Source organism: Grampus griseus (assembly GCF_964374135.1).
Source record: "Grampus griseus genome assembly, chromosome: 6".
NCBI classification, from domain to species: Eukaryota; Metazoa; Chordata; class Mammalia; order Artiodactyla; family Delphinidae; genus Grampus; species Grampus griseus.
In genome coordinates, this window is record NC_139000.1 from 25,840,648 (window position 1) to 25,857,865 (window position 17,218).

Below are 17,218 nucleotides of genomic sequence, written 5' to 3' on the forward strand. Positions count from 1 at the left end.
CACAGTTAGGGACTTCAGTGGATGGACCCCCTCAAGGGGGTGTTGCACAATTAAGTTCTGATGGCAGTGAAAGAGATGGTATAATTGGCCCAATCCGTGATGGCCCCTAACTCCAGGGTAGGGAATTCGGCAGAGGAGGTGTTTAATTAAGCAGGGAAAACTGGGCTTGTGGCATCCGGCCTTAAGAAAGGGTGTGTTGGTAAAGGCAGCAGTGAGATCCCTGTGAGCGGAAGTCTGCCTGTTCGGTGCGCCTGAGGTGGCCCCTGGGTTAGTTACAGAGAGGAGTAAGAGCCAGCAGGAGGACCAGCAACCTGAGTCCCAAACCCTAAACCCTGCAGAGAGGGAGGGAGGAGACCTGGCCCTGAATGGGCTTCGTCATCCAGCGAAAGAGGAAAAGAAGCTGATAGAGCTGAAGGATAGGGCTGGAGCGCCACAGGCGATATGATGATACTAATACAAGGAAAAGTTCCCTGCAGGATGTGACCCTAGGGGGAGGGGGGTGGGGGAGGGATGGAGTGGGAGTTCGGGGTTAGCGGATGTAAACTATTTTATATAGGATGGATAAACAACAAGGTCCTACTGTACGGCACAGGGAACTATAGTCAATATCCCGTGATAAACCGTAATGGAAAAGAATGTCTATATGTGTGTAACCGAGTCACTTTGCTGTACAGCACAGATTGACACAACTTTGTAAATCAACTGTACTTCAATAAAAAGAAGATTAAAGGATGTGACCCTTATGATGATTAGCGTAACAGTGTTGGATCAAACATCCAGTTGGGCGAAAATCAGCTGGGGACTCAGGGTAATAGTAGGTCTTGACCTGAGGGGAGGCTGAAGAGCGATACCTCTGCACGCTTGAAACAGAGCGACACCCAGCCTGCTGGCACAGTCAGCAAGGGGGCCCAAGGACCCGTGGACAGCTGAAGAAGTTGCGGGAGTTTGAGACAGGGAGGAGGAGATTCCACTCTTAACCAGCTGTGCTATATTTATCCGCTATTTTCTGTGACAAAATTCTGTGAATTTTCATTTCGCAGAATGAAAATTCAGTCATGTTAATCAAATTTCAAGTTCTATGGCCAAGCTCCTGCCTTGAGATGCCTCAAACGATTTGGCACCTGGGTTAGCATCAGAAAGCCCATCTGGGTAGAGTCTCCTCCCTGACCTGAATCTGAAAAGGCAGTGGGCGGCCATAGACCTGGACCCAGGCGATTTAGATAAGGTTTCCCTCCTTTACCCTCTTTGCCCTTTGACGACCCCCTCCTCTTCTGGCCTCCATGACCGTTCCTTAAGCAACGTCTCCCCTTCCAAAATGCCCAGTAGCCTTCAGGCTGATGCCCTGTGCGGGACAGAGGACACAGAGGCAGGGCTTCCCGGCTGGACGGGCCCCTGGGAGCCAGGGGCCTGCGGAGTCTCGGATGGGCCCGGACCTGCAGCCGCAGTTTTCCAAACAGCCCCCTGGAGTAGGTTCTTTCAGCTTCAGGGAAAGGTCAGCGTTTCAATCTCATGTTTTCACACATCTTAAATGGGTTTCAGAGGCCCTGGCGCTGCCGCTGCTTCTCTCTTTAAACAACGTGGTGAAGCCGCTGTAGCTTTGCTAGAGGCTGCATTCCTCCCACAGTGTGATGTGGTTTTTGGAAGTCATGCATGCAGTTAGCTAAACCAAACTAAGCTGCTTCATGAATGGGAGCAAACTCAAGAGAGCAGTGGTGAATAGAAATAAGGCAAGTTTGCTTTCCACCCCTAATTCAAAAAGCCGGATAATTAAGTAGGCGGAGAAAGGAAGTGTCCCTTCTGATTCCAAGAGCTGACTCTCTCTCTTTCTCCATTTCCTTTCTTTACTAGGTAGTGGTGGCGGTGGTGGTGGTTTGTCTGTGTGTCTTGGGGGCAGAGGGGTGGGTATCGTAAGGGAAGTTCTAGTAAAAGATCTATTTCCCCGGATCCTCTGAGTAAGCTTTTTCTGTCATATGGAGAACATCATAACTGCTTCCAGTCCTGTTCAGCCTCCCTCCGCTCAGCTCTCTTCTATCTGGCCCTCAGCAGCAGTTGCAAATCTTTAAGCTCTCTGCTGACTCGCCCCCGTCTCTCACTCTGGATTCCACCTGGAAGCCGAGGTTCTACAGAATGAACTCAGTGCCCCCTGCACCTCCCACCTGCAAAGGCACAGAGAGCACATTCCCTTTCCTCTTACTTCCCCTCTCAGGGGAGAAAGAGCCGCTCTTCTTTGCAAAGCCAGTTCCTCTACTGTGCCCTGGATCCCAACATGAATGAGCTTGTCAGTTACTCTGCAGCTGCCATTACTCCTTCGCTCCAGTGTAACGAACATGTCCACATCACTCGAACTCCGAAAAAAAAGTCTTTCCTCGAACCTGCCTCCCGAGCCCCCCCTTGCTTGCCTGCTCTCACCAGGGTGCATCTTGATCCAGTCATCTACCCACTTGTCACTGCCACACATCCCTGCCGCCACCGTCGCCAGTTCTGGCTTCTGCTCCCCCCTCCCGTGGCTGGCCACCATTGATGCCTAATCTTCAGAGCCAGTGGACCTCCCCATCCATTTCCTGTTCACTTCTGGACAAGAGAGGAGGAGGAGGAGGATGGCCAAAGTGAGCTCTTGAGGGGGACTGTTGGTGTCAGTTCTCTGATGCTTTCCCAGAGCGCCGAGAGTTTCAGACAAAGACGTTTTTCATCTACCGAGCTGCATATTTTTACTTAGATATTTTAAAAAGCAATCTCAAGCTCTGAAGGAAAATGTAACATTGATGCCAAATCAGATGGGAACTAACACTTGGTATCAACAGGAATATATTTGAATTTAAAAAGGCTAGCTGCATCTGACAGCAGTGTGTCTGAGACTCGAGTCGGAGTCGGAGTGGGGGTGGGGAAGAGAAGCGAAGAATCTTCAATAAATGTTTATTAAGACGGGGGATGGGTGGTAAATAGGGTGACCACCTATGACATGCAGGAAGTCAGGGAAGGCTTCATGTCAGAAGTTACACTTAGGCTGACTCTTAAAGGGACAGGTAATTTCCGGTAAAGAAAAGGAGTTCAATACTGAAGGCAAAGGGAGTGGCATGTACAGGGCAGGGTGTTTGGGGGAAAAAACCCTATTTCCAGGAAATGATGAGGACAGCACTTCGAAGCATCTTACGGTCTTTATGACCTAGTGTTGTCCCCTGTCAGACCCCTTGGCCCTGAAATTTGGATAGCTGCAAGGAAAGAGCACATCCTGTAGTAATTTTTGTTATGCTTCGGGCTGAAGACTCACTAAACGTATATGAGTAACCAATTTCTCCTATGCCTCCCTAAAACAAATGTGTGCTTTTAGACACAGAAGACATATTCAGTCAAGGCTGCCTTTCCCCAGAGTTGCCAGCAGCAACCCAGAGGTGGGGGCAAAGCCTTCACAACAGGAGCCTGACGGTCCAGCAAGCCCCAGCATCTTCAGGGGTAGTCACTTCTCCCACGTTGCATCTGTCCTCACCATTCGTGAGCTCTTGGAAGACAAGAGCCATGTCTGTTTGGTTTGTTGTTACCCGGTGGCTAGCACCAAACATTTGCTCAAAAATATTGGTGACGTGCATGGGGGATGGGACCGGCATCCTGTGCTTTCTAAATAGAGGGTTTCTATCTCCCCTTCTGTTTCCAAGGAAACACTTCTGTAAGTTCCTGGTTGTGGCAGAGGTTGCCAGCTCATGAGTCCTTCCTGGGCACATTGGTAGACAAGACCACACACTTTCCAGCCCCTTGTGGGTTGGTGGGATGGTAAGACCAGGTCTAGCCCATGAAGCAAGACTCGAAGTGATGTGTGCTACTTCCTGGATGAGGCATTTGAGTGGGTAGATCACCTCCAAGCTCTCAGCAATGACCCTAGGATTCATGTGTTAAGATGACAGCAACATCAGATGGAGGAGCTTGGATTCCTGAGCCACTAGATAGATGAAAGGGCATTCCCACTGACCCTCACTGCCAATCTGTGGAAGAATTAAACCTCTATGGTGCTAAGGAGTTGCCTTGTTGCAGCGCCTACCATGACTAATTTATCAGTATATTCTACTTCCTCTACATAAAACCAAGTGGGAGTATGGATTAGACATGAACTCAATAAAAACACTGTTCATTAAATATTTGATGGAGGCCATGAGAGAGGAATAGCTATGTTTTATAATGGACAAGTCGATTACATCACTTTCCTTTAGGAAAACACACAGAAGAAACTTCTTAACCTGCAGTTCTAGGAAAGGTGGAATGTCTCTTGAACATTCAATAATAAAAAGTTACTAAGAATGTGATTCTTGATTGAGCCGTTGTTTTGCCATGCCTCCCAGCAAGCTCAGAGCCAAGTATGTAGCTTATGCATGGTCTCATGGAATGCATTTTTGCCAATTCGCTACTATGATTTTGCTATTCAGTCATTTTCCCTTTAGGTCTTGATTTACCTAATTTTGTTTGCTCTAATTGTGTTTTATACACTCTGTAAGTCTCTTAATATCTTTCTTTTGTGAAGGAGATAAAAACAAGGACGTGTGAGAATCAAATTTTTAGAATGGGCTCTGGATGTAAGCCGTTCTTAACACTGGTGAAGGCAGACAGTATAAATCGGCTTTGAGTTTAAAAATCAGTGCTGTAATTATAGTCCAGTAAAGATGTTAAAAAAATATTTTGAAATGATTAGATTATGGATTGGCAGAAATTGAATATTCGAATGCAATAAGTTTAACTGGTTACATGATAATTTTGATTTGAGCTAGTTTCTGACAGTAATACTTGCCTGGTCAAATAATTTTAAAAAGCTAAAGTAGTTTGAATTCATCACTAAAAAGATCATATTAAAAGACAAAAAAATCCTTTTTGACCCACCTCCTAGAGAAATAGAAATAAAAACAAAAATAAACAAATGGGACCTAATGAAACTTCAAAGCTTTTGCGCAGCAAAGGAAACCATAAACAAGACGAAAGGACAACCCTCAGAATGGGAGAAAATATTTGCAAATGAAGCAACTGACAAAGGATTAATCTCCAATATTTACAAGTAGCTCATGCAGCTCAACATCAAAAAAACAAACAACCCAATCCAAAAATGGGCAGAAGACCTAAATAGACATTTCTCCAAAGAAGACATACAGATGGCCAAGAAGCACATGAAAAGCTGCTCAACATCACTAATTATTAGAGAAATGCAAATCAAAACTACAATGAGGTATCACCTCACACCAGTTAGAATGGGCATCATCAGAAAATCTACAAACAACAAATGCTGGAGCGGCTGTGGAGAAAAGGGAACCCTCTTGCACTGTTAGTGGGAATGCAAATTGATACAGCCACTATGGAGAACAGTATGGAGGTTCCTTAAAAAACTAAAAATAGAACTACCATACGACCCAGCAATCCCACTACTGGGCATATACCCTGAGAAAACCATAATTCAAAAAGAGTCATGTACCAAAATGTCCATTGCAGCTCTGCTTACAATAGCCAGGACATGGAAGCAACCTAAGTGTCCATCAACAGATGAACGGATAAAGAAGATGTGGCACATATATACAATGGAATATTACTCAGCCATAAAAAGGAACGAAACTGAGTTATTTGTAGTGAGGTGGATGGACCTAGAGACTGTCATACAGAGTGAAGTACATCAGAAAGAGAAAAACAAATACCGTATGCTAACACACATATATGGAATCTAGAAAAAAAAATGTCATGAAGAACCTAGGGGTAAGACAGGAATAAAGACGCAGACCTACTAGAGCATGGACTTGAGGATGTGGGGAGGGGGAAGGGTAAGCTGTGACGAAGTGAGAGCGTGGCATGGACATATATCCACTACCAAACATAAAATAGATGGCTAGTGGGAAGCAGCCGCATAGCACAGGGAGATCAGCTTGGTGCTTTGTGACCACCTAGAGGGGTGGGATAGGGAAGGTGGGAGGGAGGGAGATGCCAGAGGGAAGAGATATGGGGACATATGTATATGTATAGCTGATAACAAAGCAGAACACACCATTGTAAAGCAATTATACTCCAATAAAGATGTTTTAAAAAAAAAGAAAAAAAAATCAGTGCTGTTGATTTTAATTTACCCTTCTTCCAGGTTTCATGACTATTAATTTTCCCTTTGATTTATAACAGGGTAGCTCAAAGAATAAGTTAATGATGGTAATTACCGGTGCAGGATGCATAGTAAGATAGTTTGTGGCAGTGGCTGTGACTTGCAGTTAGAGGAAAATAACTGTGCTCACGGGTTCAGGGTTCCCAGATGATGTTCAGTCACTGGCATTTCCTCCTTCTGAAGCTTCACACACCACTTTAACATTTTTGATGGAAAACATTCATTCCCTCCATAAAATTCCCCCAGTTGGTTATAAATAGCTGATGGAGAAATATTAACACTTTAAAATTCCAGCTCACACCTCACCTTAAATTTACCTTTGCTTTTCGTAACGGTTTAGATTTAATGGCTTGAAATATCTCTCACGTACATGCATTGAAAGGCAATGCTATATAATTTCTACATTTCCTATCTGTAGTCATATCTGTAAATGATTTACAACAGATGCACATAGACACATGTGAAAAAAATTCTTTATTAATTTCTCACATTTCATTACAAAATGTATGTTGCAAACAACTTTGAATAACCTACTTGTGTGTTTTTTGTTGTTTTTTAAACCCCTTGGCTTCAAGAACTCAGGATCTCCCTATCTTTTATCAAGTACTGGGAAATACTGATTTTATTGGAGTCAATAGGTTATCATTTTGCTATTTATTTTCTTCTCTCAAGCTCTGAAAAAAAATGTCCTCTGTATAAATTAAACAAAAAAAGTTGTAAATTCTATGTCATTACAGTCAACAGAATTATAATAATGCATCCAAAATGTGCGGCCACAAAATATCAGGTATATGTTTGAAAAAAGAAAAAAAAAATGACATTCTAGCCTTGTTAAAAGGATAATGGTCCCATATTTTTATTAACAGGTTAGCAAAACAAAATCCAATGGATTACAATATTTACATGTTATTTGAAAAATAAAGTAGTGATAAAAGCATGTCACAAATATTTTCTTTTTTTTTTCTTTTTTTCTTTCTTTTTTTTCTTTTTTTTTTTTTGTTTGTTTTTTGGTAACCATTACAAACACCCAATCCAGGTATGGAACTGTTTAGTACATTTGAAATGAGGCCAATTAAAAACAAATATGGACACAAAATGAATCTTTGTCTAGATAGTTCACACTTTCCCTTTTTCTGGTTTCCACATGATGGCCCCCATCCCTAAAAAAAAAAAATTAAATTAAAACAAACGCCCTACAAATAAAAATTCTTAACAGCAAGAAAGTAAAAGAACAACATGCTTTTCAAGTAAGCACTTATTCCACAAATGCAATATCTTTCCATGGATTTTATTTGAAGCTGTGTGGGACACTGTCATCTCAGCAATTCCCCTTCCCTTTCTCCCCCCCTCCCCCAACCCTTCCAAGTAAAAAAAAAAAACAAAACATGAAAACCAAAGGACTCACATACATACACACACACACATGCTCACGCACACATCCAAGCTCACACGCACACAGGCTTCTAAAACCTAAGAAGATTCAAGGAAAGTTCTACTTTTTGGAACGAAACCCTTTGTTCACAATCAATCAGAACGTATTATAAATGTAGACTTAGATTTAGTCTAAGCTGCTCCCTCCTGAAAAAGCTAATATGGGGAAACAGAGCAGCTGGCAGCTAGATTAAAGAAAAAAAAAAAGTAGTTCTCCAGGCTCCTTGTAGGATATAAGTATTTCGTGAACACTCTCACCAAAGGGATGGGATTCGAGCACATCCCCTTGTCCCGCAAAATAAATGAGAATCCCCCCGCCCCCAAAAAACACAATGCAAACAAAAACAGAACACAGATTTAAAATCACACACAAAAGCCAGCCCATCCTAACAGAAATTATTTGTGTGAGACAGATAATGTGTAAAATTTGACAGCAACAAAAGGGTGAAGAGGACTTCCTCGTCTGGCCCACAAGCTGCATAGCTGTGCCGAAAAGTTTGGTTCTTTAGTTAAATTAAAAAAAAAAAAAAAAGTTCTTTGTTATTTCCATGTTTAAAATAAAAACGTTCCTATTCACAAAAAACTAAATCTCCCTTGCCCCCAAATCAAAACAACAATAACACACACAAAAAAAACAATTTATATGAAAAACTGAATTGTGCTGTGTTTGTAACACTCAAACTGATTGATAGAAGATAAACGTGTGGCAAACAAAACTCCACAGTCACCTTAAAATTAGCTCACATGAAATCTACCAAATTCTAAATTATAGTTGAACACTAATAAACAGCTTACCTGGAATAAAGGATAATTCACAAACATTTATCTAATAATTAAAGTCTGTTTCTTTTTTTTGTTTTGTTTTTTACTAAAATAATTAAAAAAATCACAGTATTTTAAGAAATAAAACCCACGTGGGGATTTTAAGCACAATTTGTGTTCCTTTCTTTAAAACTCTTTTTTTTTTTTCTCCATTCACCATCTTGCCCAGCAGTTCTCTCTACATTTAACCACAATGACGACAGGTAGTACTGACAAATGCAGAGAATTCCCTTGGTTAAGTTTGAGGTACTAGGAAACAGGTGACTGTTTTATGCAAAGCAGTTTTTTTGTTTTGTTTTTTGTTTTTTTGTTTGTTTTTTCCCAAAGCGGCTGCAGTTAGGTCTTGAAAAAGCTTAACGTATTAAAACTAGAAAAACGCACCAAAAGTTGTGCGTCAAAAAGTTGTTCCCCTAAGAGAAGTCTTCTACTGTCACGGAGCTTGTTTCCACATACTGTCCAAGACCACCATAGCGCACACACGTGCAAGGGAGGTGCTTCGTATTCCGCAACAACTGAAACGTCCACGGTGAAGATCCGGAAGGAAAGATGTAGTGATGGAAAAGGAGCCACATATTCCAACCATTTAAATAACTTTAATTTACATACTCACTCACACAGGTACCAGTGCTTTGAAAATAGATTGTTCAGTCCTAAAAAGCAGCTTTGTTCTGTCTTCTCTTTTCTGTCCCCCCCTTCTCAGCCCAAGCTGGCCCTCCCACTTTTTTTCATCACGGTTCAAGTAAGAGGTGATTAAGAATTTCACCAAACGCTTATTCTTTTTTGGCCTCTGCATTCTCCAGGAGAGATTTGTCAGCAGCTACTACACAGATGGCTACTGGTTCATTCTTTAGGGAAAAGTCTATCCCGATTGCTTCGTCATCTTCCTTTTCCTCTATAGAGGGCACCTTAATACTGTCCTCCATGCTATCTTTCAGGTGGATTTCTTCTTGGCTCACCAGCTTGGTGTCATTCAACGCCCTGGAAAAACATTCATGGTAGTGAAGGGTGAGTATATATATATTTTTCTAGTTAAACAAAAAACATTCATGTCCTTATTTCTCTGACCCTAAAAAGGTCTTGGGGTCTTACAAGTATGACTGAACTGTGAGTGACTTATCCTTGCTACCTGTTATGCTTAGGTCATATACTTCTGGCATCTTAACAAAAAGTTGAACCTACAAAAATATCCGTTATCATACTATGTTTTGATTATACCATGCTTTGATTCCAGATCAACATAATTATTTTATGTTCCCTCCTGTACTGGGAACCATATAAATCTTAAGCGGTCATAGCAAGAACTGCCTTATGCTCAGACCCATCAGAGGAACCTAGAAGCTTGGAGATTTGCTATATTTATTCGGACTGAACGAGCAACTCAGGTATTAAAGATTTAATGGATAGGTCCAGAAACAAATCACAGAAACAACAAAAAGCAAAAACCTGAAGGTGGGACCCCTGTCCTGGGGAGCTTAGTTACATTCTCTGAAGTTTAGATGCTTCACGTTTCTGGGCATTTTCTGCTGGAAGGACCAACTCCTAGGTTCTCCCAGCGTCTGCTGGGCTCTAAGTGCCTTATCTAGAGGACAATTTCACGTTCAAGGATCTTATGAGTGCTCTACAGGTATGCTCCCACCTACCTGGGAGGCAGGCAGAAGCGGGCTCTGTCCCCGAGGCAGAGCATTGAAGGCACCAAGAGGTGCGTGGGAAGGTTCAAGGCCACTCAGGGAGTGAGTCATCACAGAGGCAGGAACAGAAGCCAGATCTTTGGACCCCGGTCCACGCTCTATCAGAGAACGTCATGCTAATGAAAGCTGAAGGGACACGGGCTGGAGAGAGCGCTACACTTCTACACGAGGGCTTGAGCGGGCTCTGTCATTCGTAAAGATGATCTTTCCTCCTTTGCCTTGTGTCTGGGTGACCATTTAAAAACCAGCGGAAAGGTAGAAACCCAGTTCGTTACAACTGCCTCTCCTCCCATGCCCGGAAGTGTGACACAGAGGGGTCTATGTACTGTCAGGAGAAACCGCCACCTCGCACGATGGGCGAAGGCCTTCATGGGACTTACATGCCGTGTCTCAGCACGTGCCTTTCCCACTCAGAGCCCTGGGAAAACGCCCGTCCGCAAAATTCACATGGAAAACGCTTCTCAGTGTTGATAGCAGCCCCACGGTCAGAAAATCTCATCAGATCTGTGAGGAGAAAGCAGAAGTGTTACCTGTGTGCCGGGGAGCGGGCAGAAGAGAAGTCAACGTCCATTAGGAAACCTCGTCTCCTACCTTCCGTCCCAAAGCCATTCAGTGAAACCAATTTCCAGATTCCTTACTCTTTCTCCTACTGGCTTTTCAACAAAGGATATTTCTTGAAACTCTCTCAAGAACTGTTCCTGTGGTTCCCGAGCCCCAGGTGTCCTCACTTCTCCTCACCTCCCAGTTGCTTCCATCACAAATAACCTGGGTCTGTCTTGCCTGAAGAACCCATTCTGTTCATTCCAATGGCATCTGAGCATTTTTTTTCCTACCAAATCTCTCCCTTCTCTGATGCTCTGTATCAGTGCCTCAAGTTTAGCATGTATTCATTTTCTATCTGACACAAGTTTATCTCCGCTCACTAAAAAAGCACCAGATCAGGAAAAGCGTGGTAAGACCTCGAGGCTTCGACACGTTCCAAGGAAGGCTGAGGACTCGGACTGGTGGTCATGTGCCATGGATATCAGAATCAACACCTCCCAGGGTGACTGCGAGCACTGAATGAGATCTGTAAGCAAAGAACCTAGCAGGAGTGAGTCCCGGGCATCAGGGAGTCTGGAATGTGAAAGCGTGTCCTCAGCTAGTAAGGGCTCCCGGCCAGCTGCCCGGCATCTATGCCTCAATCGGTATGTGTGTGTGTGTGTATATATATATATATATATATTTTTTTTTTGGTGGGGGGAAGGGCTGTGTTGGGTCTTCGTTGCCGCATGCAGGCTTTCTCTAGTTGTGGCGAGCAGGGGCTACTCTTCGTTGCAGTGCGCGGGCTTCTCATTGCGGTCGCTTCTCTTGTTGCGGAGCACGGGCTCTAGGCATATGGGCTTCAGTAGTTGTGGCGCACGGGCTTCAGTAGTTGTGGCTTGTGGGCTCTAGAGGACAGTCTCAGTAGTTGTGGTGCACGGGCTTAGTTGCTCCGCGGCATGTGGGATCTTCCCAGACCAGGGCTCGAACCCGTGTCCCCTGCGTTGGCAGGCGGATTCTTAACCGCTGAGCCAGCGGAGAAGTCCAATTGGTGTATTCTTGAACATGGGGATATGCACACATTTCTGGATAGCTCTGTTGCTAACATCAAATGTTGACTGTCGTCTTATTTCCTCCACGGCCCTGGGCACACGTGCGTGGTCTGATGAACGTGGACTGGCTGGCTAATTGTTTAGAGGCCACGCCTCCTGGCAAACTCAAAGACGAGAGCTTATGTGGCCTTTGTGCTATCCTGAGTCCCCAGCCCACATGTCTTTGATCATACCACAGAGGCCCAGATCTCTACGTGCATAATAAATAGCAGGACCTAGACGGCCCTGCAGCCACGCTGCAGTGAGGGCAGCACACGGGGACGTGTTGATCATCTCTGCGTATCTGATCGCTGTGTGTCTGTACCTACAAGATGTTACAGGAGGATGGCTCCTGGTTGAAACACTCCGTCTGATAAAAATCCTCAGGATGACGTTAACAGGCTAGGTGTCTCTACGCTGCCTTCACCTTCGGCACAAAAAGCTCTGTGAATGGGGCCAGTTTTAACAAAAGATGAAACATTTTCTCACAAATTAAGAAGATCACCACACAAGCCATTAAAAATAATTGCACAGACTACCTTCCTTGATTCTTTTCATTGGAAATGAGACAGCACCATCTGCCCTGCGCATTAATTCCTTAGCAGGGATTATCTTGGGCAAGAAATCAGCAGAATGCCTTCCTAACTCCTCCCAGCTGCATAATGAGAGGGGGTGGGGAGGGTCCTGCTTGGGTTCATGTTGATTTCTTCACGCCTGGTTTCTTCTCTTTCAGATTCCCTCTGAGCTGCCTTCTGAGGCAGGACCTCAATGTGGCCACAGTCAGTCCCCTCCCTGGTGCTCGTGCTGGGAAAGGACGCTGGGAACGGGGTGGCTCCAAGGACGTGAGCCCCCCGACTGAGCGCCCGATGAGCACCCACACTGCCTACGCGGGGCCTGCCCCTGGCACACGCACTCGCTTACCCTTAGGCAACATGAAACCAGCCACCTATTCTTTCCGAGGGCTCATGCTGTTTCATCCTCAAAGGAGGAGGCCAGTCATTACCTGTCACACATCAAATGGCTCTCCATTAGCCCGAGAGCTGCGCTAAAGCCACCTCCCCTCTCCACTCCTGGAAGACAGGACGTCTGGCAAAAACGCCCCGAGGCTATTGTGTGCCGGTTCTTCTGGTTGGCAAGAATACACCTGATGGTGGAAAACTGATTCAAAGGCAACGAAACAAAGGAGGCTGTTCTTTCAAGGATCGGTCGAGGGGTACGGGAAGGTTTTGGCTGGTAATTCCCATTAACGTTACTAGAAGTGACTCATGTAATTCCCCCACCCGCTGAGAGAGGAATACAGGCTTCTCCACCCCAAGATTTTTTCCCCCATGCTGTTAAGGCTCATGAATGTGGATGCTAAACTTTCCAGGGACAGGCGATCAGACACCATGAAGTTCTTTCCAGGCAAACAGAGCTGGTCTGATGCCACGGTGCCCGTGCGAGGGGGCGGCCAGGCTGGGCAAGGGAACGTGCTTGGTGCTCTCACAGCCAACTGCCATTTAGTTTAGAGGCGTCACAGGGGAGGGGAGGACTAAAGGGGGTTCTTGCCTCTGCAGTACTTACAACCTGTAAAATCATGTGTGCTCGGCTCTAGAGATTAAAACGTCATGGTACCCAACGAGGACTAATTCATTTCCTGGAGAGGAACGGTAGGGCACAGAGCACCATGAAGAAAAGGAGCCTGTGTACCCTCTGTCACAAGCATCCTCTTCCAGAGAACTCTGGAAACAGTGCACAGACGCTAAAGAATTCATCACTAAGAACATATTTGTGAAATGCTAAAAAAAAATAAATAAAGGAAAAGAAAATTTAAAAACCATGCTTCTCAGATCACAGCCATTTTCCTTGTAAGAAACAGATTACTGCAGCCCCTCCTAATAAAAGTTGTAACATGACAAGGGCAATCAGTCTATATGGTGTGGGTGTTCTATTTATCCATTTACCGTGGGCATGGGGGTCCAGGAGCCAAACTGGACCCCCACTCAGCAAACCTGTGGTCTCCTACTACTGCAGAGGTAAAAGATGGTGGGCAAGGGGATGGGGCTGGAAGTCAGGGCAAGTCAGGAAGAAGAACAGGGAGAACCGCAGGGGGAACGGCCACCAAGTCGGCTTTCTTAGGCTTGCAGACTGACCAAGCAAGAAAAGCCAAGAAATTCCGCAAAAGTGCCCCTTAGAGTGAGGCCCTAAGGGCCACTGGACTGACAGAATTCAGGGGCAGGTTCCCTTCAATGAGGATCACCCCGCTGTCCAAAGGGCAGGGGAGATGGTGTGTAGTGTAAAAGACGTTTTGCCTTTGGAGCCAGAAGACTTAGACTCAACCTCCAGTGGTTTTTTTTATAAACTTTGAACAAGCTCTTAAGTATCCTTGGGCCTTTGTTTCCCCATTTGTAAAAATGGCAATAATACCATCTACATTACAGGGTTTTATCATTATTATTAGCTGGTTACTATGTTCTAGGACTAATGTTTGTCTGCTATCTCATTTAAGATTTACGCAACCCTAGGAAGTGACACTGTTATTATTAGGATGATGAATGCATAAAGAGATAAAATAATTTACCCAAAGTCATATAACCAACAAGTAGCGCGACTGGGAGCCAAATCCAGGCAGACCAACTACAGAGCCTCTAACATTATGTAACGTTAAGGATAAAAGGTATAAAACCCACGAGCGCCGGGCCTGGCACGTCAGGATGCTCAGCAATGGCAACTAATACCCTTCTTCTCATCACTGCGATGATGTCTATCACATTTATTTCTCAGGTCTAGGTAATCCATGTGCTTTTGATAAATCTGCAATAACTAAAGTAAGATATCCCAACCTATATCCTTTACGTAGAGTCTTGGGTTTTCCACAAGATTCTATGTTGAGCAATATAGAATACCAACTCTAGATCATGTAAACGTATGTCTACAACTAAATATACTTTGAAAAACTTCACTTTGAAAATAATGATAGATTCACAGAAACTCATACAAAAATACCACAAAACCTTTCCCTGTGAACACAGCCAAATAAAAGCCCCTGGTCTCTCTCTCTCTCTTTACAAAGCAAAAGCAGTAGCAAGGGGGGTGAGAGGAGGACCGTGCAGGACACATGGAGAGAACTCAAGCCCCCTGCAGCTCCCCCCAGCCCAGCAGAAGCAATCTGAAATAAGCGTTCAACTGGAAGCTCATTTACATTCCTCAGTAGCTTTTACAGGACCATCCATCTTGCTGTCTGTCCTTATTCTGCAGATTCCCAAGATACCAGTTTTCCTGAATAAAAAACCAATCATCGCCACGTATTTTTTACCGAATGTATTTCCTGGGAGTTTCTAGAGCTGGTACTAGTTTACAGGACACAGCCCCTGGTGTGTTTCTTAAGTCAGTCCATTCCTTCTGTTGCCCCTACAACAACCTTCTGCCTCCCCTTGTATCTCAGCACGGCCGGGCTGGGTGCCAGCTGGGGCTCAGGGGGCAGGGGAGGGACCTACCTCTGCCGTCAGCCTTGCTGTTCATTTCTTCTTCCTTGTCCTCCTCGTCACTGCTGGAGCTCTCCATCTTCTCCTTCATCTGTTCCAGCTGATCCAAGTTAACTCGTCCAACCAGCTCAAAGTTACGGCTTACCTGAAACAGGCCCAAACAGACAGTGGAATCACAAACCGCAACTGAATGCGGTTCTCCCCGGAGGACAGAACTTCCCGCCGTCATTTTCCTGTGGGTGTGCTTTTAGAGCCAGGACCAGATAACCCCAGTGCCTAAGAGGTCCTTTCTTCACGCTGACTCTCTCAGAGGTGTACCTGCCGTTTACTTCCACATTCATTTTCACCGGACCTTCCTTACCAAATTCAGTAAGAAGCGTGAGCTACCGTCAGCAGAAAATCAAAAGCATCGTGAAGCCCGGGGTGTAGAACAGGTGTCCACTAAACATTTCTGGAGTTGAATCCAAGGATGTACCTTCTGTAAACTACCCAAATTGTGGTTTCCTTCCCCCTTCTGGGAATGTGGCCTTTTCTGATTTTGGCTTTTGGAAACATGTATTAGAAGTGTCATACACGCATATTTATGAAGTTATGTTTCTGGAGGTGAAGTGACTGTAAGTAACTTGAAGACTAGCAGTCACAACATTTCCACCATGAGCCTATCAAGCTGGAGGGCTATGGGCTGTCCTAGCTTTGACCAAACGACAGCTATTCGATTCCTAACTCTGGTTTAGATGTAAGACAATAATATTGGTACTGTTTAGTGTTACTACTGTTTCTGAAGCTGACCACAGCCTATTCATCACAGCTGGGGATTATCTGAGAAAAATCTGGATGACAAATCCCTAAAAACCCTTTTAAAGTGTTAACTATGGCTGATTTTTGTTTACATAAAACGTGGTTAGGATAATGTGGGAATCCAAACTGTCTTCAAAATATCATCCAAGAGAAATAAAAATCCACCCTGAGAAAACTCTGTAAGGACATTCTGTTTGGGGTTCTCATGTCAATGGTAGTACAAGATGCAACCCCTTCAATTAATCTATTTTCAGAACTTCTTCAGTTGCATGTGTAGAATTACCAGCAACGACAGCACAGGAGTCTAGCCAACAAAATGACTCAAACCAATACAGTGATGGGTTCCGTGCTTCCCCCGTGGGGACCAGGGAAGGGGCCCATGGAGATAAATAAGACCCGGTTCTAGCCTCCAGAGGCTCAGAGTTTAGTTGAGGAGGGAAGACAGACTTCATTAATGAGACTCCAAGGCAGATTTCCATAGCTGCTACAGGAGAGAGAGAGAGTAATGAGGGCGCAGGAGAGGACAGGGAGAATTTACAAGACAGTTCCAAAATATTCCCTGGGACCAGCCTGGAACAAAGATGTGCTGAGCACCACCAATTCCATATGCCTGGCAGATGGAAACATCATCATCAACTGTGACAAATGCGAGAGAAAGAGCCTCAGAGCATCAGGGCCAACAGACAGTGCTGTGAAAAAGCTTAACACCGCCCCCATCACATCATGTTGGGGGTCGGCCGCGTTGAAAAGGAGCAAGAACCCTCGGGATGAAAGCTCTCTTAAAGCAAGAGAAACAATCCACTGAATGAAATCCATGAAATCAGTTGACTTGGAAAACAACTCAGCATGAGGGTGGAAAAGACCTCTTCGTCCCTCTCAGCACTAAACCCTCAGAGAAGGCGAATTCCTGTTCTGCTCATGAAGAAAAGTTTTAAAAACGAATAGCCTAAGGCGAGGAGGAGGAAGTCAAGTTGGAATCTTTCTTCCTCTCTGAGTTCACGGTATCAGCCGGCAAAGGACTTCTGAACAAAGTACCTTCCCAATTAGGGCTTTATCTATTTACTATCCTCACTCCTACCGACCTATGCAGATTTTTAAAAATTTATAACACAGACCTGAGCGCAAGTTTCGGGTTCGCCGTGAACCATGAGACTCCGGGCAAATTACTGAACATAAGTGTCCTCAGTGTCCTTGTTTGTAAAAGGGGGCCAGCATAGTATCCGAAACACAATAAACAGTTCACCAAATTGTGGTTTCCTTCCCCTTTCTGGGAATGTGGCCTTCTCCGAT

General features: G+C 44.6%; 1 protein-coding gene across 3 annotated transcripts in view; it reads right to left on the reverse strand.

Annotated features, from left to right (window-relative positions):
- Window positions 1–6,567: 6,567 nt before the first annotated feature.
- ZNF462 (zinc finger protein 462) overlaps window positions 6,568–17,218 on the reverse strand; it is a 142,589-nt gene continuing 131,938 nt past the window's right edge. For all 3 annotated transcript variants that reach the window (XM_082656518.1, XM_082656519.1, XM_082656517.1), the window contains 3 exons: window positions 15,143–15,275; window positions 10,434–10,557; window positions 6,568–9,343 (listed from right to left, as the gene is read on the reverse strand). In XM_082656518.1, coding sequence (XP_082512644.1) covers window positions 9,136–9,343; window positions 10,434–10,557; window positions 15,143–15,275 — 465 coding nt within the window. In that variant the 3' untranslated portion in view covers window positions 6,568–9,135. The remainder of the gene's footprint in view (window positions 9,344–10,433; window positions 10,558–15,142; window positions 15,276–17,218) is intronic.